This window comes from Rousettus aegyptiacus, unplaced genomic scaffold (genome assembly GCF_014176215.1).
Source record: "Rousettus aegyptiacus isolate mRouAeg1 unplaced genomic scaffold, mRouAeg1.p scaffold_m13_p_6, whole genome shotgun sequence".
Lineage (NCBI taxonomy): Eukaryota > Metazoa > Chordata > Mammalia > Chiroptera > Pteropodidae > Rousettus > Rousettus aegyptiacus.
This window is the reverse complement of record NW_023416309.1, coordinates 73675764-73700908: the sequence shown is the minus strand read 5'-3', so window position 1 is coordinate 73700908 and position 25145 is coordinate 73675764. Positions and strand designations below refer to the sequence as shown.

Below are 25145 nucleotides of genomic sequence, written 5' to 3'. Positions count from 1 at the left end.
GTCTGAGGTCTTCGAGTTGGGGACTCTTGCTCTAGATGCTATCACTTATGCCCCCATTTATATTTCTAGTCATTGCTTTTAATAGTAAATGCTAATAAGTTGAAGCTGCAAGTGCCAAACTGTGCTCTTGGCACTTTACAAAACATTCTGCAAGGGAAGTATCCCTCTTCTACAGATGGAAAAAGTTAACTCTCACAGGGATGAAAGCACTTGTTCAGAGCTGCACAGCTAGAAATATGGAAATGAGGATTCAAGGCCCTGCCCACTGCCTCACATCTTCCCCCTCCCCACCTTCACCAGTAGGTTACCAGCAATTCTCCGAACAGAAAAGAGGCAGAGACCAAGACAACAGGAAAGCCTGTTTTTGTTTTTACTGGAGGCTCAGGTGGCACATGACAGTTCATAAAATGGCTTCAGAGGTCAGATGTAGAGGGAAAACAAAAAATAAACTGGGGTGGGAAAGAAAAACAACCAGGAGGAGGTAAGAGTTGGCTGGTTCCTTCTCAGCCTGATTTAGGGGAGGGAGTTGGTGCCTCTGAACAAAAAGGACGGATCCCTTCCTTCGACCCTTGGTAGGGGACAGAGAAAAAAAAAGTAAAAGCTGTTGCTTTGGCCCTCCTGAGTCTCAAGGAAAAAGGGGAAAAGCCGGTGTTTTGATGTCATGAATTATGGGAAAGGGGGGGGGTACTGGGTAGGGTACAGGTCAGTTGGAAAAACTGGCAGATACCTGAGAGAGAAAAAGAAATGGATAAGTCATGACTAGCGACTTAGGACCCAGTCCCCTGCCCTCTTGGCTCCCTGCCCTCTTGGCTCCCTGCCTTGGGCCCTCCCCAGGAGCAGCCACTCACCAGATGGTAGCTCTGGGTGTCCTTTGAGTTGGAATCACTCCAGTACAGTGGTGGGGGGGTCCCCACTATTGATGGGGGCTGAGGTCTAAAGAGAACAGGAGTGGTCGATGGAGACCCTCTTGTTCTTTAAGGCCCCTAACTTCGACCTTCTCTCACATTTTCTCTTCTCATTCCCATAGCTCCTTCCCATTCCTCCCCCAATTCACATCCATAACTGATACTATGGATCCAAGTAGAGCTGAGAGGGGAGTCTGCAGGGGGTGACACAGGCTTGATTGCATCTGCTGGGGTTTCCTGGTGGGTGGGGGTGACTGCCAGAGGTGGACCCAACAGTCCTAGTTCTTTAGTGTCAGGCTGCTTGAAAGTGGGTAGGGAAGGAGCAGGGGCAAGAAAGGAGGGAGCGGAAGGCTAGAGAAAAAAAGTAGAAAGGAGAGGGGAAAGAAAGGAGAGGGGGAGTTGGCTCCACAGTAGACAGTCCAAGGTCTTCACCTCCTGGGCTGTGGGCTGCCTGGGTCCAGGGGGCTGCTGCCTTCGCCGCTGGAAGTAGGGGCGGTTTCTTGGGCGCTGGGGCTCAGGCCGGGAACCATCAGTGAGACCTTGGCTGGGCTTGGTCTCACCATCCCCACCTTCTGTGGTAGGCTGCTGGGGTGGTCTGGGGCGGAAAGGCCTGGGGAGAGAAGTGGGGACCCTGAAGAGAGCAGAGGGAAGCGCAGACCACCTCCCACCCTCCCAGGACTCCCCAAGCAGAGGTGGACCAGCCAGCTTCTCCATCCCCAGGAGCCAGATCCCTAGGGGGCCTTCTTCCCCAGGGCACCTATGCAGTAATCTTTCAGCTACCCAGCCCTCCTCACCAGTAGCTTCAGGCTTGAGAACTTGGCTCTTCCCCTTCGCATCCTCCCGACTCCTCCTACGCTCCCCCACCCCTATCCAATATTAGATGGTGAAGGGGAAGATAGGGCTCTGGAAAAGGAGTCTTACCTTCGGTACCTAGGCCGGAATCTGGGTGGGGGAACCCGCTCATCTCCCTGCTGTTGGTCCCCCTCCAATGGGGCTGTCTCTTTAGATTCTACCCCATCAGTGCCCTGGGAATACACAGAGGCCTTGGTGAGCTGTGGTAACAGCGGCTGCACAGGACCCAGGTGTCCAGAGCTCTTCCCAACCCTTGGTTCCACTTCCCCTGGGGACTTTGTGCTCTCTCTCCTCACGAACTCCCACCTGGGTATTTGGTTCCATGTTCCTAGTTCTCCTCACCTCTATAGGTTGCTGCTGGTTGGGGGGCCTTGGTCCTCGCACAAAGCGACGGCGGTAGAAGAAGGGTGGTGGGCGCCGTCGTCTGGGCCTCTGCCCAGGGTCTTCAGCTCGCTCCCCTTCACTGCCTGGTTCTGTCCCACCTGATGGGGCCTCTGCCACCATAGGTGGTGGGGCAGCTGGACGAGGCCGGGGGATGAATCGGCGAAACCTACGTCGATTGGGGGCATAGCGGCTGCCCTTCACTGGCACCCCCCCGGGCCCAGTTACATTAGCAGCTTCTGCACCCTAGAAAGGAGGTGGGGAGAACTTGCTCCAATAGCAAATGCACAATGTTCCCCAAATTCAAATCATTAGTCTCCCCCTTCTTCCAGCTAAAAGCCCTCTCCAGTTTCCCTTTGGCCCCTCTAACTTCTCACTCTCCCCCAGTGAGGCAATGGAATGTTTGGATCCTTCTAGGAGGGGCCACCTCAGCAACTTGTCTTTTTGAAATAGCTGTTACTGGATCCTCTTGAATTTAAGACTGGAGATGGCTGTGTGAATGGAGAAAGGTTTGGTAGCAACTATCCAGCTACTACAGAGGGCTGAATCTAAGAGAGCATGGGGACAGGGCCCCATGTAAAGAACAGACATAAAAGTGCTTATGAACTTCAAAAAAAAAAAAAAAAAAGCCCATATTTCATTAAGAGATAACTAGTGTTGAAGACGACAATGTCTGGGTGAGTACACAGCTTGAGCTAACGGGCCAGAGGAAGAGCTGGCCTCAGGAGGGCCAAAGCCTGGAATGACCTCCAGGCCACCCTCCCACCAGCCTGGTCAACTCTATATCCCACCATGGCCCCCAAACCTTCTCTCCTTCCACGACATCAAACTCCACAGTCTCCCCATCTCCAACGCTGCGCAGAAACTTCCTGGGGTTGTTTCTCTTAATAGCTGTCTGGTTAGGGGAAAGGCCATGAAAAAGGTGAAAATAGCAAGCCCAGAGTCTCTCTCCCCCATGCTGGGCCCGCCACCCAATTTCATTCTTTTCACCACTCTACTTGTGGGCTGGGGCTGGAGGGTGGAGCAAAGAGAAGATAGTCAAAGTTTAGTAAGGGAAAAGCCATAAACCAAGAGCCTCCAGAACTACTGTGCAGCTTCCACTGTTCCAGGACACACTCCCTCCTCCCTTTACCCCGCAGGGATTTCAAAGAGGCAAGAAACATGAACGCAAAAGCAAAACAAAAAGCAGGGACAATCTTATGTTGCAAAATGGGTAAAATATACTGTGCTTCTTACCTCAATCCCACTGAGAGCTCTTTCCACCAAAGCAGTGGTTCTCAAACTGTGGCGTGCATCAGAATCACCTGGAGAGCTTGTTAAAACAGATTGCCACCCCCTCCGCCAAGTCTGATTGATTCAAGAAGTTTGGGGTGGGGCCTGAGAATCCAGATGTCAGGTGATGCTACTGCTAGTGCAGGGACCACACTTTGAGAATCACTGCACCCAAGTATCTCTAGCCTGTGCCTCTGATCATTGCCTGTGATTCACTCCTGTGGTGTCAACAGGTCCCAGTAGGTAGTGAGTGTGCCATGCCCAGAGGGCAGCACATGTATTTTCTAGAGACAACCTAACACAAGTGAAACTATTTGTGAGGCCAATGGCAGTTAATTGAGACACCTGATGCAGATGGGGAGGGAAACTATTTCCTGCTGGGCATCTTATAGTGAGGTAAAAGCTGGAGAAGCATGACCTTGCTGTAAGGATTATGGTATAGGCCTTCAGAGAGAGGACAAGTTTCTCCCCTCAGTAAGCCAACCTAGCTCTTACCTGGTGAACAAAGACATCCTCCTTGGTGTCATTCCTGCAGAATAGGATGGGTCATTAGGGGTGACTTTGGTGAGATTCTCACCTCCCTTAAGGCCTCCCTAGCTGCCCATTCCTAAGATCGGTGGGCCTATCTTCTCCAGCCTTCCATGGCTGCTTGGGGATAGACAGGGCCCCCAGAAGCTGGTATGAAGAGAAGTATAACTAAAAGCTCAGTGGAAAACCTGGGCTTTGTAAGGAAAGGGTGGAGTGGAAAGGCGAATTTACCTTGTAGGAACTGAGCACTGCACCATTTACTCCTTAGAAACTGGTAGTGCTGGGTTAACTGTCCCTAGTCAACACCCCCTCTTCACCAACCCCCATCATGGTTGGAAAATTTTGTTCATTTTCTACAATCAAGAGGCAATAAAGTGGGGATGGGGGAGAAGTGTAGAACAAGTTTGAGATGGGGCAATGTGTCAAGAACTTGCTCTAAACAGCCCCCAAACTTTATTCTCAGCCTCAGCCTGGAGGTGAACTCTAGGGTTAGGCTTCCTTTCAACATACTAAGGGACCAAGGGTAAGACAGAAGATAACATTCCATCATTATCACTACTTGCCTATTACCTGAGTTTATCCTAGCACCCCAATGCAGAGGAGGAGAGAAGTTTTCCTTCAGAACCTCCCAGGAATCCTCAGTTTCCAGAATTAGAGAGGGGCCCTTCCCTAGAACAAATGTTCTAGCTTTAAAGCACTTGGATCTGCACAAAGGTCAGCCTGCTAAGAGGGAACTAGGGCCTCCTAAAAGGGCTGGGCTGGGCAAGGTGCCCAGGCTGAGGAAAGGCCCACAGAGTGAGACCTGGCTCTGCTCAGGATCTACCACTAGGGCCCCTCCCAGTGCTGGCAGCGGGTTGGATTGCCAAAGAGAAGGAAAGAAGCAGCCTCTGTCTACGCAGGCTCCTTCCTCAATCCCCACCAGCCTCAGTCCCATCAACTGGGGGATTCAAATGAGCCAACAGCTCTCTAAGGGAAATGAGTTACGAGGGTGCTAAGTGTGCTGCCTGAAACAGGAAATCAGTGTGGTTTGGAGCCCTAGGTGCAGAAAGCAGGTACATTCTGCCCCAAGTGAGGTAAACTAAACCAGAAAGTGAGACACAAGCTGGAAGGATCAGAGCCAGGTTTGCCAACTTCCTAGATTGTTAACCCTCTGCTGCCCTTGAAGATGAGACTTCACCTTGCCCACATTTGCGCTGCAAGACTTTCAATCAGCATCAGCTGGACATTGCAACCATGTGCCTTGGCAGGGATAGAGATGAGCTGGGAAGGTGTCCAGTCCCACAGACCAGTTTGAAAGACACACATTACACCCCCTCCCTGGGTTCCTCGGATACCTGTTGATGAATCCATAACCATTCCGGACGTTGAACCATTTGACAGTGCCCAGGACTTGGATTGCTGCCAGGCAGAGATGCAGTGGGGTCAGTGAGATGGGGGTAAGAGATGGAGTTGAACTCAGTTTTGAGACACTCCAAAATCTAACCTACCTCCCTATTACCTAGTAAACTTAACTTTAAATGGAAGTGCTAACACGGTGAGGCTCAGGCTTTCAAAACCCTTCCAACTCTAAGGCATGTTCCTCATAGCCTATAAACCAAGCCCTTCGCCTAGAACCTGGTACTCACCTGATCCACAAAGTCCCACCTTCAGGTCATACCTGAGAGTCTTTCTAGCCCTCTTAATATAAAGGTCCCTAGTGCACCTGCTTCCTGGGCTTAGAGACTGATCTAGTACTAACTCAAGTTAACTAGGCCAAGTCTCCCACTCCAGGAGGCTTGGTCAGACTCTGAGATTTATCCTCCTTCCCAAGGCTCTAGCTAGACCTGCCGACCATGCCCTCCTGCCTAGGCAGGCACAGCAGCACTTCCCACCAGGAGAACCCATTTTGGTACTAACCATCTCCAGCCCAGCTAATCCTTTGAGATTTCTGGACTCCACCATGCCCCTCCCCCAGTCCGCCGACCCCTTAGAACCGCCCTGGCACGCGCCCTCCCCTCACCCAGCACCGGCTTGTCCGCCTGACTCCGGGCTGGGGGCGCGGGGGTCCCCGAGGCCGCCGTCACCGGGTTGCCAGAGGTGCGAGGGCCAGGCGTCGAGGGGGTCCCAGCAGCGGGGCCTGAGGCGGCTCCGACTCCGCCGCCGCCTGCCCCACCGCCTGCTTTCTGTGGCTCCCCCGCCGGCACAGGTACCACCACCGCTACCACCCCTGCAGCCGTCGCGGGCACCGTCGCCGCGGGGGCCGCCGTTGCCACCGCTGCCGCCTCCGCCTCACTCATCCCGCCGGGTCCAGTACCGGCCCCCGCCGCCACCTCCTCCTCCACCGCCGCCGCCACCGCCCCAGCCCCTCCCCCCGGCTCGCGAATCCACTGCCCCGCTCGGTCCTCGCGCCCCGAGCCTCGCCCGCACGCCCGCAGCAGGCGCTGAAACGTAGCCAATCGTAGCCCACAGCCGCGGCGTGCACAGGCCCCGCCTCCCGGCCAAAGACCAATCCTAGCGGAGCAGGCCCCCGCCCGCCGCTCCGTAAGTACACCTGGGCCCCACCCGGTTGTCACCACGTGACCGCCCCCGGCCCCACGCATTGGCCGACAGCCCCTTTCCCCTCCCCCACCTACCCCTTTCCACCGGCCGCGGGAAATCAAACGGGCTGGTGGCTCCCCAACCGCCACCTGGCCTTTGCGCGAAGGGCGGGGCGGGAGGAGGTGCAGCTCCAAGGTTGCCCCTAACGACCCGGCTCGGGGGCCGGACCCCAGCCTCCGTTCTGGCTAAGAGCTACACCGCTCACCTTCACCCTCGAGACCGCCCTAGCCCGCAAGCTGCCAGGTGTGGACGCCTTAACCAAGCCCGCATCCACCCTCTCTCCAGAGGATGCCCACAGAGCGGGCTGCGGTTCCGCCTGCGCAGCAAGCTGGAAGGCTCAACAAAACGATTTTTCTAGCTCACGGTTGCTCTCACAAGTCGATGACTCTCACTTTTGTTTTGAAGGTAAATTTTACATGTAACAAAATGCACAGCTCTTCGCTGAATTTTTATAAACGCGTTCATCCAGATAGTCAATACTCTAATCAAGGTATTTTTCCCTCGCCATAGGAAGTTCCTTCGAGGGACGTTTTTCTTTGCAGGCAATCCTAGCCTCCCCGCAAACCATCACTGTTCTGATGTCTACCACCCTGGGTTAGTTTCAGGGTTTATCATGCGCTGTGCTCTCCGGCCAGGCGGGGCCTCCCTCTCTCTGGCCGCCCTTTCCAGTTGCCTACTTTTCTCCAGTTGGCCAGGGTCCTTTGACCAAGGCCTTTGCACAGGCAGTTTCCTCTTCTCTCTGTGTCTCTCAGGGTGACTTATTCAAATACCATCTTACACATCACTCCTGTCACATCATCCTTTTTTTTTCTTTTTCCTTTTTTTTTTTTTTTTAGGCGAGGCAACCCTTGGTTGACCTCACAGATTGCAAGGACCTTGTCAGTTTACAATCCCTTATTTTTAAAATTTTTATGCCTATAGCGCCTGGTCTCCCATCTAAGTACTAACCAGGCTTGACTCTGCTTAGCTTCCAAGATCAGACCGAATGGGGCTTGTTCAGGGGTAGCATGGAGGAAGACACACCACCCTTTATTTTTCTCTTGGCATTTTTGAAAATATGAGAGTATGTTCATTTGCTTTATTTTATTTTCCCCCTGCCCCGTTCCTGTCCCATCCGCAACGCTGGACTGTTTACTCCACAGCCTTTAGAACCTTGTAGTTATGCCTTACTCCTGGAACAGTGCCAGGCACAACATAGGCTCGCCATACTTTTCAAATAAATGAATGGTCCCCATTACACGGATGAGAAGTCTGAGGACGGTGCGAAGCTTGCCCCTGGTTTTTCAGGAGCCACAATCTCCCTCCCAGAATAATGCGGCTTCAGAAGTCTCTCCTCCCGAGTGCAGCTTCCACGACCCCGGGAGTATGCGACTGGCGCCGAATTGCGCATATTTTTAGCCTAGACAGAACGCCCCGGGGCAGCACACATGCCCCCACGCGCCGCTCGGGCCCATGTGGCGCTTCCCCAGTCTCCTTGTCCCTCGCTAGACCGGGCCTCCGCTCTCCAGTCATGGTCGCAGCCGCCTCCAAGCCGGTCCCGGCGCGCCCTCTCCCGGCTGTTCCCCAGGGCCGCTGGCCCGGGCTTCCTCTCCTTCCTTCGGCTGCCCCGCTCACCTCACCCCTCAAAATGTTTTGGAGTTGAAAATTCTGTTTTTCAAGGTTTCAGGTACAATGGACAGAAAAAGAGAAAAGATGAGAAAACAAATCACTAGGCGAGGCGGTTAAGGATTCAGAAATTACCACCCTCCTTAGACTGTGAAGGACCGGTTTACCTGTGCCCAGCCCTGAGCTCAAGGGATGCCAGAACCAGGAGACCAAGGCTGGAGGAAGACTAGCAAGATAGTTCACAGTGTAAGCCCACCAACAAAAGAATCTCATGGAAGGTAGCGGGGAAGTTCAGGTGTAGACTGCTTAACTATAAGGTTAGCAGGTGAGGTGAAAGTTCATCGGAAAGGTGAGCCCTGTTTGTAGTCAGATTAAAAATTGGTCAGGCAACCAGGGGTGGGAGTGCTACCGGGAAAAGTAACTCTGGCCAGCAACTTGGGGGCATGTAACAACATTTATGTGTACATACGGATTACATAGTCTTTATCCCCATAAATAAGAATTAGCAGATGATATAGACAGACACAATTAATTTCCCTGTTCAATCGAAGGGTTTGTGCACGTAATTTTTTGGTTATTTGAGTATTTTTATGTTCTATAGATAACAAGGGCTCCAAACATTCTAACGAAAAGGCCTTGTCCTTTTTCTGTCACTGTATCCATTTGTTCCTGCCCACCTGAAGTCTCGCTTGTTCACTGTTTGTTTTGTTAAAACAAAACATAACAACAACAAAAAACTTGCCTCCCTAACTATTGCCCTGTATATCTCCATCAATTTAACACCAAAACTCCTGAAAGCAGGTTTTACTGTCTCTACCTCCTATCTGTCTTTTACGCCTCACCAATTCAAATCCAAATCCAGTTTCTACCTCACCACTCCACTGAGATTGCTTCAGCAATTGTCTATGATCCCTTCTTAATTGAAACATTCAATGAAGGGTTTTTGATTCTCTTTCGACTCCATCCAGACAAGTGTTCCTGTAGCAGCTTCTACTGCCTAACCTTCCCCCATACCTTCATATTTCTCCTTATATGGCTTGTCTTCCCCCTCCAGCCTCAATCTTTCTTGGACTGTCTTCTCCGACCTGCCTTCTGTAGGTCATTTGATCCCTTCCCCTGCTTTTGGTGACTACTTGCTACTGATGACTCTTTAACCTGTCTCTAGCCCTGAGTCCTTCCCACTAGAATGAGCTAGGTACTCTCTAGCCAGTTGCTCCTCAGACTTCTGAAACTTAACAAGCCCATATCTCAGTTCCTCTTTTTCCTCTCTCCTACCCCCTCCTTGCTGAGTTATGTCATCACATATCCAATGCCCATTCCTCATTTATAGAACAGTTTCTCCTGGATGCCCAGGCTTAGCACAGCAAAAGTGAAGATTTGTGGTATCAAACTGAGATAATATTTGAAAGATGTAAAAGGTAGTGTCACCTCTGTCCCCTCGGACCAAATACTCCCAGCAACTTTCCCCTTCAACTTTCTTGTTGCAGCCCAAATCAGAATTTACTGTTTCTCTTTTCTAATACCCACTCTTATTTCTCAACTGCTATAGAGTGTTTCATTCCTGTAGCCTCCATCTTCTCTTCAGCTGTTGTTACCTCTGTCCTTCCCTCTTTTTAGGCTCTGCTAGCACTCTGCTAAATCCTTGACCTTCTCTCTACTCTCTGCTTCCTTGTCCTGTGTCCTGTCTCCTATATCTGATATTTCTTCCCATCTCCTTGAAACTTCCTCCTTTTTTATTTTTTTAGCATAATAGCAGTAAGAGTTAATGTTTATTGAGTACTTACTATGTGTCACACACTGTGCTAAGCACTTTAGATGTCTTCAGTCATTTAGTCCCTACAACAACCCTGGGAAGTGGATATTATGGTAATTATCCCCATTTTTCAGCTATAGTGAAGTGAAGCAGCCAGCCTAAAGTCATACTGCTATGGAACAAGCTAAGCTGGGATTCAAATGCAGATAAACCCAACTCCAGAGCCCAAATTCTGAGTCATCGCCTGTGCTGAGACTACATTTTCCCATCTTCCTCAACAATCCTTTGGTCTCATATGCTCTTTAGGTCTTTCCATATGTCAGGCTTTTCCTTCCAAACTTAACTTCTTGAAAGACTGTCTGCATTACCTAGGCTCTGCTCCTTCCCTTGGCCTGGCATTCAGGAAACACCTATCTGTTGTATTAGTTTAACAGACACTTTTTTGCTCTTGTTTTTCTGTCTATGTTGCAGACCCAACTGGAGACCATTTCCTTCTCAAACTTCTTCATGGGCTTCTCAATCTTTTACTTAATCTTTCCTAAAGGTTAAGAGTTCCCAGTTCTTCTGATTCTATAACCTCTCCTATGGAGAACTCATCCATTCCTACCTGTTATGGGGAGAATTGTGTCTTCTAAGAATATATTATTGAAGTCCTAACCCCTGGCACCTGTGAATGTAACCTTGTTTGGAAATAGAATCTTTGGAGCTGTAATTGAGTTAAAATGAGGTCATTAGGGTAGGCCCTAATCCAATATGACTGGTATCCTTATAAGAGGAAACTGCCATGTAAAGACAAACAGGGAGAATGCCATATTATGATAGAAGCAGAGACTAAAGTGCTGCAGCTGCAAACTAGCGAACACCTAGGGCTTCCAGAAACTAGAAGAGGCTAGGAAGGTTCCTCTTCAAGGCTTCAGAGAGAAGATAGCCCTGCCAATATTTTGATTTCCGACTTCTACAGAATTGTGAGATTAAATTTCTGTTGTTTTAAACACCAAGGTTGTGGAATTTTGTTACAGTAGCCCTAAGAAACCAGTAAACAACCCAAACACAGATGACTCCATAATCTATGTCTCCATTCTAGACCACCTCAGCTCCAGACCCATGATGGCCAACTACAAACTGGAAATCTATAAGGTCCTATGTCTGGTAAAGGGCTCCACCATATCTGGATGCAGAGATATGGACCCTACTATCCCTACCTGGTTCATACCATCAGCATCTCTCACCTACATCACTGCAATAGCATCCTGCCTACTTGGTTTCCTCATTTACAGAGTTGTTCCACTCCAATCCACTTTTCACAAAGTACCTCACAAGCAAAATAGCTTCTCAGTCATTTCGTCCTACCACCTGCTTTATTTTCACTATAGTATTTATTAGTACCTGATATTTTCTTGTTCATTCTTTTTTGTTTATAATATTTAAGTTGGGATCTTGTCTGTCTTGTTCACTGCTATATTCTCAGTACCTAAAAGTGTAAGTGTAACTGGCATTTAGTAAGTGACCAGTAAATATTTGGTTGGATTAATGAAGGCAGCCAGAAAGACCTTTCTAAAATGTTTTTCCCCCCAGCAATATTTAGGTACATTAAATATATACATTCCCTATAACCCAGCAATCCATCTTCTGGGTATGTGATGCAAACAGGTTCTTTAACAGGTCTATAAGAAAAAACATTCATGAAAACGTGAAGGTGGAAAGTTGTAGTCGACCTGGAATTCATCGCTGGGAGTGGTCAGTGTACACCATAGGATATTATGCAGCAATTTGAAGCAACTGGTTAGATATACGTATTGCAACATGAATGGATAGACCTCAATAACACAGTGCTTAGAGAAAAAATAAGAAATAGAATGAGGCTCTTTCTCTTCCAGTCCCAGGCTTTTCAGGAGATACAGGCTTCAGTGCAGACATGGGCAAGTCCAAGAACTATACCACACACAACCAGTTCTGAAAATGGCGCTGAAATATTATCAAGAAACCCCAAGCACAATGATATGAAACTCTTAAGGGGGTGGACCCCAAGTTCCTGAGGAACACGTGCTTTGCTCAGAAGCACAAGAAGAGGCTAAAGAAAATGCAAGCCAACAAGCGCCAAGGCCATGAGTGCACATGCTGAGGCTATCAAGGCCCTTGTAAAGCCCAAGGAGGTCAAGCCCAAGATCCCAAAGGGTGGCAGCCGCAAGCTCAGTTGACTTGCCTACATCGCTCACCCCAAGCTTGGGAAATGTGTTTGTCCCGTATTGCCAAGGGTCTCAGGCTCTGCCAACCAAATTCCAAGGCCAAGGCTCAAACCAAGACCCTGGCTGCAATTGCAGCTCTGCCTCTGGCTTGAGCTCCCAAAGGTGTCCAGGCCCCCATGAAGGCTCCAGAGTAGAAGTATGCCGATATGAGGATGGAAGGACTGGTGTGACCCCTGGGTTGCTGTCTGCGTTGGGCTGGTGTCCTCCTATGCTGTTTGTACAAATAAACCTAAGGCAGGATCTGTCAAAAAAAAAAAAAAAAAAAAAAAGAAAAGAAAAAAAAGAAAAAGAATGATATATATATAATGATCTTATTTACTTAAAAAGACAGGTTCTCACAAACAACAAGTCACATCTCAGAATACATAAAAACAAAAAGATAGATAATAGCACAATTGCTTATAGAAAGGAAAGGATAGGAGTAGGGTAAGAGTTTAAAAAATAAAATAAACAACAAATTTATGAATGAATGAATGAAATACTCTATTCTGCTTAAAACCTTTAAGCACCTTACCATTGAATACCCATAGGTAAGTTCAAACCTCTTAGGTTGGCTCTAAAGACCCAAAACCCAGGCTTCTGTCTTTCCATTGATGCTGAGTCTACTCATCCAGTACCCAAACACTTCCTCCTGACTGGTCTTCTGGACACTTGTCCGAATTGTGCATTACAGTAGCCACTAGCTGCATATGGCCATTGAAATGTAATTAAAATTAAAAATTCAGTTCTTCAGTCTCACTAGCCACATTTCGAGAATTAAACGGCTATACGTGGCCAGTGAATACTGTTTTAACACAGATATGGAACATTTCTTATATCACAGACAGTTCTAGTAGACAGTGCTGCTATACAACCATCTTTTTAAATCTCAACTTTCATAATACTAAATCCTCTGTTCTCAAAGTCCGTGGATTCTCTTTTGAATTTATTTCACTGATATTTATTACCATTTTCTGACCATGCAGTGAGGAAGTGAGTGCCCCAGTAACTAATGATAATCGCAGTGCTCTTTAGCAACTGTGTCTTCTGAATAATTTAAGTAGTTTACAATGAAACACATATATTCATTTATTTCTCCAACAAACAAATTGAGCACCTACTGTGTGTTAGGTGCTGTAATGGTACTGGGGATATAGTAGTAAATAAGACGTATAAGATCCCTACCCTCATATGACTCACATTCTAGTAAAGGAGACAGTGAAATAAGTAAACAAATACACACTTTAATTATACATATAATAAAAGCCATGAAGGAAATGCACAGATTAATGTGACAAAGAAGGGGATGTGGGGGGTGGGGTTAATCTAGAATTAAGACTGTTAGGATGAGAATGCCAGGAGGTGTGTCACAGTTTAAACTGTGACCTAAAGGATGAGAAAAAGACAGCTAAATGAAGGGATAAGGGAAGACAGTTCAAAGAACATGAAATAGTTGGTGCAAAGTCCCTGAGGAAGAAAAGACAAGCCTATTAGAGGAGAAAGTTTAGTGAAAAAGGAAGAGGGTGAAATAATCAGGGCCAGATCAACCAAAGCCTTGGAATCTGGATTTTATTCCAAGAGTGACAGGAAGTCTTAGAAGGGTTTTAAAAGGGGGAGTGACTTATGGCCTGATTTTAAAATAAACTTTATTTTTTACAATAAGTTTAATTTTTATAAGCAGTTTTAGGTTTACAACAAAATTGAGCAGAAGATACAAAGATTTCTCACATACTCTTTGCCCTTCATGAACAACCTCCTCTACATGATTTATGTTTTTAAAACATTTGGCTGCTCTGTGGGAAATAAATTGGAGGGAGGCAGAGGTGATGGGAACATGGATTAGTGTGCGGGCAATGAGAGTGGAGAGAAGTGGGCCAGTTTGAAGCATGTTTTGGAAACAGTGTTTGCAGGACTTGGTATTGGACTGGATGCATGGGAGTGAGTAAAAAGGAATCAAAGCACCTAGGCTTTTAGCTTGAATGAACTTGTTTGGATGATTCTGTTTACTTCAGTAAGAAACTCTAGATGAGGAACATAGTCAGGAGTTTGGTTTGGGGTTTGTTTGAAATCAAGATTAAGCAGGCAGTTGGAGGTATGCATCTGCAGCTCAGGAGGTCTAGGCTAGAGTCTTGCATTTGGATTTCTGAATACAGATGGGGTGGATAGCCCTAGGGATAGGTGAGCTCTCTAAGAAGTAAGTGTTGATTTCTCTATTCTCATAGATGAGGAAACAGTCCCAGTGATGCTAAGTGGGCCAAAGTTAAACAGTAAGGAGCCCAGGAAAGGCATGACTGTGTTTGGGAAGTACAAAGCACCTTCAGAGGGTCTGTAGAGGAACAATTGGAATAGGTAGATTGAAGCCTAAGTCCGGCAAGCCTCAAATCCAGGTGGAAACTTGAATTGAGCGGCCCCTGAATTATTGTCTAAAGCCATTTACTGGGTTCCTCTTGGTTGAATTGAATTACCTCAGAGACTGACACCATTGGTGGGAATTTAGGCTTTCCTGTCAGGCTCCAGAAGGCAGTGAGGGTGGTGAGTGTTTCTCTGGAGAGATAGATCTGTGGGGCCTCTCAGCTTAAACTCTGACATAACAGTTCAGTCTGAGGATCCAATGTAGCCCCTAAGACGGACTGCTCAGATGAACTGTAGGACTGACTTGGAAGGCTTCCTCTTCCATAGGGTTGGTGAGAGGAGAGCCTCCCTTCTCTGTAAACAGGCAGGAGACTTGGACCTCAAGTGGAGAGAACCATCTTTCTTGTCTAAGCCCCATCTTTAAGGCTAGTTTCTATGTAGAGTTTAGAATTTGGTGAGTACCACTCATCTCTGAGCTGTCCAGCCCTCTTTCCTTTAAAGAAATTGGGGGCACCAGGGCCAAGAAGAATCACATATTCTACGCTGGTCAAGCACCCTGAAGAGGAGAGGAAGTGAGCACCAAAGACAAAAGGGAATGCAGGTCCCAGGCCTGTTTCCTGGTTGGTCAGGACAAAGTGGTCCCAAGTATGCCCAGAGTGTATTCTTTAATCTCTAACTTCAAACTCCCATCTCACTGTTTTACAACACTCTTCCTTCTATATTCCTCCAAGCTCTTGGCAATTTCTCATGCTTAAATTGTCCCCTCCTCCCAATTTATTAATTCTATAAACGTTCAGACGCAACCATACGCCACACTCTGTGGTGGGTGCTGGGGATGCAAAGACCCTGCTTTCATGGAGCTCACATTCTGGTAAGGTAGGCAGACATGTTATCTGTAGAACGAATGTTAGGTTGGGGTAAGGCGGTAAGGCAGGGAAAATGCCATCCAGGTCAGCCTGGGAGTGTCAGGGATGGTCTCAGTGGGAAGTGAAGCCAAATCCTATTCTGAAAGGCATATAAGAGCTGACCTCGTGGAGAGAGGGTAGATAGGACTAGAGTTAGAACTCAGATTGTAGGCAGGTTCACAGGCCTAGGACCTACAATGCACCAAGGGTATCCCCCTGGATTGGAGGCCTGCAGCTAAGGCCCCAGCCTACCCTTTGGACCTTTCTTCTCTGAACACAGACGTCACCTGCTCCTCACCTCCTCTCTTTTGTCTTGAGTAATTCTTTTTATGGGTCTAGACCTGCCAGGAAGGGTTGATATCCAGTTAATATTTTCATATCTCTTGTCCACAGAACTCAAAGACCCTTCCTCACTCTGCTGAGGGCTGATCCTTCTTCAGGTTCTTCAGCTCTGGTGTCTGCCCTTCGAAAAGATCCCCCAGGCTTCCAAGCTGAATTTGGCCCCATCTTGGTGCTTGCTCAACCCCATATTCTCTGCAGTGGGCTCCATTACTCTGCTCTGCAGTTGCCTGACTACCTCTGAATTTCTCCCACTGGCCATAGAGCCTGGCACGGAGCAAGCCTTCTGCAACCATCTGAAGAGTGAATGAATTAGCAAATGAAGGAACACAGTCAACACTTTATAGTCATTTGTGATTGCTTCATTGAGCTTCCTTCCTCTATGAGCTGGGTAGGTCTGTATTCTTTCTCCAGCCTTATTCCCTACTTACTTGGTCCAGTTTCTAAGAAACTTTCCGACTTCTCTCTCTAGCACCCAGGTTGAGCAAGGCTTCTAGAATGGAGGGAGGAGAGGACTCTTAGGTAGGGCTTTTCCTCCAGGCCCGGAACCAATCCAGTCTCTTCTCCATCTCCACCTTCTTTTCTTTAAGTTCCAAAGGAACAGATAGAAATCACAAAGATCCCTCAGGTATCCTTCAGGGTGCTCCTTCTACTCACCAAACCTCATTTTATAAACCTATCACTCTCTGGTGGTAGACAGATACTGGCTTGAGCACACAGACCAACATTAGATAATTGTTTATTATCTGATAATCCCCTTCCCAATTGTGGGGCAGAGATCATATTGCTAAGGTCACCACTCTTGTATCCCAAGTATTTGGCACTTAATAGACTCAGTAAATATTAACTGAATGGATGGATGATTGAGTGAGTGCAGTCCAAGATTTCTGCTATGATCCCAACAGCTGGCTGCTGTGAGAACAGGTCCAAGTACCTCACACCACCAACAACCAAAGGGTTAACTATTTGCCCATTCACAAGGTCCATTTGGTGAGTTTGACTTTTATGCTAACTCTTGAGGGTGAAAGGAGGAGTAGTCCTTGCCCAAGTCCCCTGATAAGAATAAATCCTACCTGCGAAATAGCACCATGGAGAACCCTCACCTCAATCCCAATTCTTGCCTGTTTTCTTTCTGTCTGGGAATTCTTTCCAACAGCTGGCTTAATTTACCTTCACATGCAACACAGAAACAGTTCACTATGATCTCAGATGTATATTTTTAAAGGCATAGAAAAAGGTTGGAGGAAAATACGTAAAATATTATAGCAGTTACCTCTGGGTGTTGGATTTATGGTTAATTTTTAAATTTTCTATATTTTTCTACAATGGACTCCTATTTTCATAATAAAGAAAATTTGACAGAATCTTTTTAGTCATGTAAAAATGTTACTGGCAATAAAGTGTATACGTTGTGGGGGTCAGGATCTCAGTCCTTGGATTCCCCCATGAAAGATTTACATAGAGGTCTGATGCTCAGAGAAGAGCAGACAAAAAGTAGCAAACAGAAGTGATTTTGTTAAGTAGACAAGTAAAGTTCACTCAAAAAAAAAGTCCAAGACAGGGCCCTGAGAAGTTGAGGGTGGGGAGTTTATATAAGCCTTGGGATTTCTTTGTTTACCCTCTGTCCTTTCTACCTCAAATGGCAGGAATTTTCTTCTCCTCCCTTAGACCCTCCCACTCCAAACTAGAGCCTGTGCAGTGTGTGCCTGTAGATGGGAAGTCATACACCTGTGCCCTGAAAATTTTAAGGGTAGGCACATACCCAGGTAACTAATTTTGCCCATACCAGCTGAGTGCCGCCAGAGTAAGGTCACATAATGGTCATTTGCAGTTACCTGACCAGGGAAAGCTATGTTAGGAGAAGAGGGTGAAGAAGGTACCAGGCACTAACTACTAAGCTTTTTGGTCTGCGTGTCTGGCTTCTAACTATAAAAGTAGAAAATTCTCCAGTAAGCTAGTCACAAGGACAAGACAGGGAGTGATATCTTCAGGCACAAGCTCCCAAGAAAAAACAACATTGCCACCAGGATGCAGATAATGAAACTGTCTACCAGGCGCTGTTTGCTATAAGATTTAGGAGTCCCCCAGAAACAATATATCTTTGTACTAGACACTAACAGCCTTCTTCTGCTTTTTGTAATCTGCCTGCTTACTTGATCAACGGCCCACCAGGATGTGGGGTTAGGCTTTATAATCTGCCTCCTCTGGAAGCTTGGGGCTGATTCTCTGACCCTGTGTGGTGGAGAGAGTTAGTCACTGGCCGGCTAATAAAGGCTCATAATTAACCTCAGTTGGCTCCGTGGGTCTTGGATTCGAATACACCACAACATTTGGAGGCCCCAGCGAGATTCTCCCCTGAAGGAAAAGGGGAGCATCTCCAAGACCCGCGGCCCCGGTTGGTCAGGGCGAGACTTGGCTGCGTTCAGGGGTCGGCCACTGAGAGACATTCCTCAGCCCTGGACGCCAGGAGGCCAGAGAATAAATTTTACTAAGAATTGGTCATGAGCCACCTGAATTAGCCTCACTGGTGAGTTAGTGTAAGTCTAGACTTAGACCTGTCTGTCTGTGGACCCTAGGAACTAGTGGAAGGCTGGACACAGCGCAACTTCCCTAGTCTGGTCAAGGACTGAGGTGTTCCAGGGCACTGTTTGCTCCAGTGCCCGTTGCATGTTTGTCCATCACTTTTGTCACTCCAGTGTCTGTTTTTAGATTTGTAGTCTCTCTGAATGATACACGCCTTTATCCTTCTTCTTATCCTCATAGGTCTATTAATCCTTCTTTTCTCTTTCGGTTTAGCTGCCACTGCCCCGCCGGACTGGTCCCCAGGACAGCGTGTGGCTCTAACTCTAACTTTTTTAACTTTTACAGGTATTATATTTTCTTTCACCGCTGTTCTGACCGCCATGGGTCAAACTTCTTCCAGACCCACTCCTCTGCAGTGTTTCCTCAATAATTTCAAAGACTTCAGGTGGCAGGCCCAAGGTTATGGGTCCCGCATCACCCCCTTCAATCTCCGGAGGTTCTGCCAGTTAGATTCGCCCACGTTTGGAAAAGGGTGGCCATCAGAGGGGTCACTCGACCTGCAAACAGTCTTTCAGGTGTGGAATGTTATCTACAGTAATCACAGGTTTCTTTTAAAACAGTACAGAAAGGTTTAAATTAGAATTTGTGGGCAGTAGGGATGCACTGAAGATTTTGATGGCAGTGACTTCCATTTGATGTGCGCTTTCGGTGTCCCTAACAGTATGCTAGGTGCTTTGCGTTGCTGCAGCATTTAACTTTTGACAACATTCTTTCGTTCAGTGGTTCAGCACCTGTCATATGCCTGATGCATAGTGGTAGGGTGCTAGCTGTTTTTTTATTCTTGTTTTGCAGATGAAGAAACTGAAGTACAAGAAGTTTAAATAATTTACCCAGTGATGGAAGTGAGTTTGTTTTTGATATTAAAATTACAAGAGTTGAAGAAGCTAATAGGGGCCTGTTAGGCTAATCCTTCTTTATATTTTAGGTTAGAGCGGGGAAGAGCAGTAGGAAAATGGTTATGTAAATAGGGATTAAAAGCGAAGATGTCATTGAAAACTAGTGAGGGGATGAATGTACATTTGTATTGGAGATTTGGGTCTAAAGAGTGACTAAATATAAATTAGATTAAAGGTTCACAAATATCTGTAAGGCAGAATTCTAAATAATAAAGTCTCCTTTCTAACTAGTTCTTCAGTTTAGGTTAGAATTTATTTATATAGGAAAATAAATTTGTAAAAGAGTTCTTCTTTAATTGGTTTAGAAAGAAATAAGCACTTATAGATAAATTAAGTCTTCCTAAAATTATCAGAAAAAATAGAAATTAATCAAAATATTTTGTTTTGTTTTATCAAGTCTACATGATCTGAAATAATCTTTGGTAATAATAATAGTTTAATATTGTAGGTTAAGTAAAATAGGTATGTCTTCAAGTTGTCAGACACACAATTTTATTCTACCTGTGTTTATTAGTCAGATAAGTTTATGCTATTTCTACTAGTTGTTTAAGATTATAAAATTATAAATTCAACCTAAAAGCTTATAAATGAGTCTTGATGTTTAAAAATACTTTCCAAAATTTTTTTTTTGCAAAATACTTAGTTAAATTTAATAATAGATATTCATTGACTCTCTAGAGCATTTCCAAATAAGAAAAATATACTGAAACATAAATTTATCTACTTTTGGAGTCTTATTACAGAATGTGTTAGTAAACATATTCTTTTACCATATTTTTATAATTTTTGAAAAATTGTACTATAAAAAATATATGCCTTTAAAAATTGTAAATTGGTATAGTCATAAATTTGCTAATCTATTGAATGCTAATATATAAAACACAGTTTACAATTGCCTACTTCGTTGTTTTCTCTAGAAATTAAGGCTACTAAGAGTTATGAATTCTAGTATATGTAAATGAATGACTAGGAATAATACAAGTGAAGGAAAAATTCTGTATGCAAAGTATGCAAGGTAAATTAAATGTATTTATCATAAGGTTTTAAAATAAACTTTAATATCAACAGTGTACTGACACAAAACTAGAGTTTGGATTATTGGTCTGTTCCTAATAAGAGATTGTAAAATATTTTCTTTACCTGTGAGCAATACACTTAGGAAACAAATATTCTGTATCTTATCAAAATAATTTATTGTGCTTTATAGTCTTTATTATGTCTTTGATTACTTTTAAAAAAACTGAGTCTTCTTAACATTAAGAGTGCTAGGTTTTTGTATAGTCATATTTACCTTTGAAATCTTTTATTATCACTTTGGTTAAATAGATAACTAAGTATTATTTCGTAGTGACCTGTGATCCTATTTAATCAGGTGATCAAACCTTGTGACATTATGACAAATTTCCCAACATAAAATCTAAATAGGATCTTTTGTTTTATCCCAAAATAACTCTGAGACTTCCCAGAAGGCACCTGGAAAATCTCGAAGGTTTGGTTTTGTCACTTTGTAAAAGAGAAAGGTTAAGCTAATTCAGTCTATTTAATATATCAAATTACATGGGAAGCATTGTCAAATAATAAATAATGCTTAACCTTCTTTAGGTTACATTTTTATGAATACATGTTACTAATACAAGTGTTTCAGAAATTGTATAAAGTTCCTAGAAATTTGTCAATATCTTTACTATTCATATGTCCTTGTATAATGGTATCAGTCATAATTTCAGTTATTATAAATTGTTGTATGTCATGAATATCAAGAATGGACCTGACTATTCAGAAACAAAGGGCTTATAGAGAAGCAAAGGGCATGACTCTGATTTGGACCATGACAGTAAAACTATTATAATAATTAGATAGCTATGATTTGAGTGAATACGTAGTCTTGATATTAAAATTAGAATTTTGGACAACAGGAAAGATCTGTATAACTGGAAACATCAAACCCTTCTTTCTTAGAGAAACCACAGGGACTAATCTCTCCTTTAGAAACTATTTTCTTTACCCATCAGCCCACCTGGGATGACTGTCAACAGCTCCACCAGGTCCTTTTTGCCTCAAAGGAACGAGAACGGATTCTCCAAGAGGCTGCCAAGACTGTGCATGACCCAAATGGGCAGCCTACCACTAATCCCACCCACGTCCACCATGTCCTCCCATACACCCATCTGCTTTGGGACCCCAACACTCAACAAGATAAGGAGGCTTTCTATTGGTATTGCCATCTTCTGCTCCAGGGCCTCCGGTCTGCTGCCAGAAAACCTACTAACCTTTCTAAGGTAAGTGAAGTCATCCAGGCCAAGGATGAATCGCCAGCACCATTTCTAGAACGACTCTTAGAGTCTTACCGGTTATATACCCCTATTGACCCAGAGGACCCAAATAATAAAACCTTGCTTTTGTCAGTCGGTCGGCCCCAGATATTAGAAAAAAAGTAACAAAGGATAGAAAGGGTTAAGGACAACAATTTGACTGAGCTAGTTGAAGTAGCCCTGCGCATCTTCAACAACCAGGATAAAGTTAATATCACCAAGACTAAGAAAACGACTAAAGTCCTACTTACAACAATAAGCTGCACGCACATTCAGTTCCCGAAAACTGCTGTTCTCAAGCCAGTCCCCCTGCTACCAGATGACGACCCCAAAACAGCCCATACACGACTTTCTCAAGATCTTAGAAAACGTCACCTGCGCCCGACTGGACCTGACAGACAACCCTTGGCCAAATCCAGAGGCCACTCTTTTCACAGATGGAAGCAGCTTCGTCACAGAAGGAATCAGGTATGCTGGGACGGCTGTAGTACTAATGAGACTGTTATTTAGACACAGGCTCTGAGCCATTGAACCTCAGCACAACGGGCCGAACTAATAGCAGTGACCCAGGCCTTGCGGTGAAAAAGGAAAAGACTGTGAACATATATATACAGACAGCAGGTATGCCTTTGCCACTGCCCATATACATGGGGCCCTATATAAGGAACGAGGCCTCCTGATTCAGGAAGAAGAGAAATTAAAAACAGAGAGGAAATTTTAGCCCTCCTTGAACCTCTCTGGCTGCCAAAGAAGATAGCAGTCATTCATTGCTCAGGGCACTAGAACTTAGGCTCTGAGGTAGCACAGGGCAACTCCTTCGCTGATCAGACAGCAAAGGAGTCTGCCCGAAAACCAGTGGGGCCAATTGCATTCTGCCAGCCCTACCACCAGGGTGCTAGTGGACACCCCTACCTACACTCCAGGGGAAGTTGAACTATGCTACAAGCTGAGAGGAAAAGAAGAATCTGCTGGGTGGGTTAGGCTCTGAGATGGCTGCATTGTAGCACCTGAGGCCTTGAGCCAAGACCTCATAACCCAGGTTCACCAGAGCACTCACTTGGGAGGGACCAAATTGATTTAACTGTTAAAAAGAGACTATTACGTTTCAGAGCTGCAACAAATAGCCAAGCAGGTATCGGGCCAGTGCCACATCTGTGCACAAATGAATCCAGAGCCCTTCGAAGGAGTACAACAAGGGATGAAACTTCGTGGACAGGCACAGGGGGAACATTAGGAGTTGAATTTCACTGAGGTCAGCCTGGGTACCTTCAGATTCAAGTACTTCCTTGTGTTCATTGACACCTCTTCAGGATAGACTGAAGCCTTCCCCACCAAGCAGGAAACAGCTCAGGTAGTAGCAAAGAAATTAGTCTCAAAAATAGTGCCTCGATTTGGCCCGCCCATAACACTGGAGTCCGACAATGACCCGGCATTCATTGCCCAGACCAGTCAATCTTTAGCTAGGGTTCTAGGAATTAATTGAAAATTGCATTACATTTACACACCTCAGAGCTCAAGACAGGTAGAGAGGTTAAATAGGACCCTGAAAGAAACTTTAACTGAGTTCAAATTAGAAACTGGTGAAAACTAGGTAAGCTTCCTTCCCTCCCCTCTGGTAAGGGCACGATGCACCCCCTACTGTAAAGGGATCACACCTTAGGAAATCATGTTTGGAAGACTTCCTCCACTTCTCCCCAACTTAGGGGGAAAAAGAAGTTCACAGTAATCCATAACTTCTCCCTTCTTAAGTCCTTACAGGCTCTCCAACTAGTGCAGCGAAAAACTCCCCAGTTAGTCTCCGCAACCACAGTCCCAACTCAGTCTCACCCAGCCACAACCTGCCTCTCCTAAGGCTTTCTGAGAAAGACCCTTCCCAGCTTTAAATGTCTTTTTTAAATGTAAATATTTAGATAAAGCTTTTGTTTGTTTTGATGTATTCATTTACTGCATCAACTGTAGTTTCAGAATTTACCTTTTGAACAGCTTAGTTTTAGAATCTGTAAAGTGAAATAAGAATCTTGTATATTAATTCATACATGTAAGACTAATGTGCTCATAAAGCATAGATCTTGCTTTAATTGTATAGCTTTAGGTAAGCCTTGCTGTTTTTATGCTAACCACTCTGGAATTATATGAGACAGCCTAGCACTAGCAAGACAGAGGGTTAAAGACAGAGAAGAACAGCTTAAATGTAGAAAATCTTGGTATGAAGGACTTTTTAATAACACCCCTTGGTTAACAACTCTCCTGACATCCAGTACAGGCCCCCTTATTCTAGCCTTCCTGGGCCTCTTGTTTGGGCCTTGTATAATTAATTGGATAACTGCCTATTGCAGAAAATGGATTCAGGCAGTAAAAATCATGCTCCTCAGAACAAACTATCAACCACTCCAGGTGGGGGATCAATGATTTGAATTCCCTTTGAAAACCAGTGGGGAATGTAAAAGTAGAAAATCCTCCAGTAAGCTAGTCACAAGGACAAGACAGGGAGTGATATCTTCAGGCATCAGCTCCCAAGAAAAAACATCGCCACCAGGATGCAGATAACGAAACTGTCTACCAGGCTCTGTTTGCTATAAGATTTAGGAGTCCCCCATTAACAATATATCTTTGTACTAGACACTAACAGCCTTCTTCTGCTTTTTGTAATCTGCCTGCTTGCTTGATCAAAGGCCCACCATGATGTGGGTTTAGACTTTATAATCTGCCTCCTCTGGAAGCTTGGGGCTGATTCTCTGACCCTTTGTGGTAGAGAGAGTCAGTCTCCGGCCAGCTAATAAAGGCTCATAATTAACCTCAGTTGGCTCCATGGGTCTTGGATTCAAACACGCCACAACATAACCTTGGGAGAATGAGGGAGGCTCCACAAGCCTGCCTGGTTCTGTTTTCTTCTGCTGAACTGGTCTCAGGACCTTGTTAACCGTTCACTGTCTCTCTTCCAGCTCATATTTACCTATTTGCCTACCCTGTCAAAACCATTCCTCTTGATACAACTGGAGTCCTTTCCCTTCCAGGTAAGAGACAAGTCACACACACACACACACACACACACACACACACACACACACAAAGAACAGCTGATTTGTCCTCAAACCCAGTTGTAGAAGACGCCCACCTACCTGAGCCCAGCTTTGCTCTAAGACTAAGGTACTCACTCTATCCAACTCTGAGCAGGCTTCCCAAAAATCTCAGAAACTTAAGATGATTTCCCAATTCACATATAACTGTATTTATCTTCAGGAATGTCTTGAGTAATGTAACACCCAATCACACAGACTAAAAGCACCTTTGATCTATCCTTTGACCCAATCTTCCTCATTCAATTAACCACCAAGTTCCACCAATTAGATCTCCAAAATATCTCTGGTACTCTTCCTCCCTACCATATTATCACTGCCTTGATCTAGGTCTTCATTCTTGCTAACTGGGGCTACTATTAGATGTTCTTCACTGGTCTCTTGCATCCAGTCCAGCTCAAATTTCTCCCTCAAATATAATAGCTTTACTTTTTTTATTTTTAAAGCTGACGTTCAATACTATTTTGTATAAATAGCTTTAATTTTTAGAAAAGTTTTAGGTTCACAGCAAAAGGCACAAATATTTCCCATATACCTTCTGCCCCACACATGCACAACCTCCTTTATTATCATTTTAACTTTT

At 45.4% G+C, this 25145-nt stretch overlaps 1 protein-coding gene across 1 annotated transcript; it reads right to left on the bottom strand.

Moving 5' to 3' along the window:
- Window positions 1-356: 356 nt before the first annotated feature.
- On the bottom strand, window positions 357-6368 carry YBX2 (Y-box binding protein 2). Its single transcript, XM_016142114.2, has 9 exons — window positions 5938-6368; window positions 5273-5336; window positions 3906-3939; window positions 2944-3033; window positions 2100-2384; window positions 1827-1930; window positions 1338-1515; window positions 849-933; window positions 357-727 (listed from the first exon to the last, which is right to left on the bottom strand). The coding sequence occupies exons 1-8, from the start codon at window positions 6212-6214 to the stop codon at window positions 883-885; spliced, it is 1083 nt and encodes a 360-aa protein (XP_015997600.2). The 5' UTR covers window positions 6215-6368; the 3' UTR covers window positions 357-727; window positions 849-882.
- Window positions 6369-25145: the final 18777 nt, after the last annotated feature.

Excerpts from the sequence above, each read along its gene's own strand:
- YBX2 (XM_016142114.2), bottom strand. The coding sequence starts at position 6,214 with ATGAGTGAGGCGGAGGCGGCAGCGGTGGCAACGGCGGCCCCCGCGGCG. Across the intron at positions 5,337-5,937 it reads GGCGGACAAGCCGGTGCTGG|CAATCCAAGTCCTGGGCACT; the intron begins GTGAGGGGAGGG and ends TCTGCCTGGCAG. Across the intron at positions 3,034-3,905 it reads AGGATGTCTTTGTTCACCAG|ACAGCTATTAAGAGAAACAA; the intron begins GTAAGAGCTAGG and ends TCCCCTAACCAG.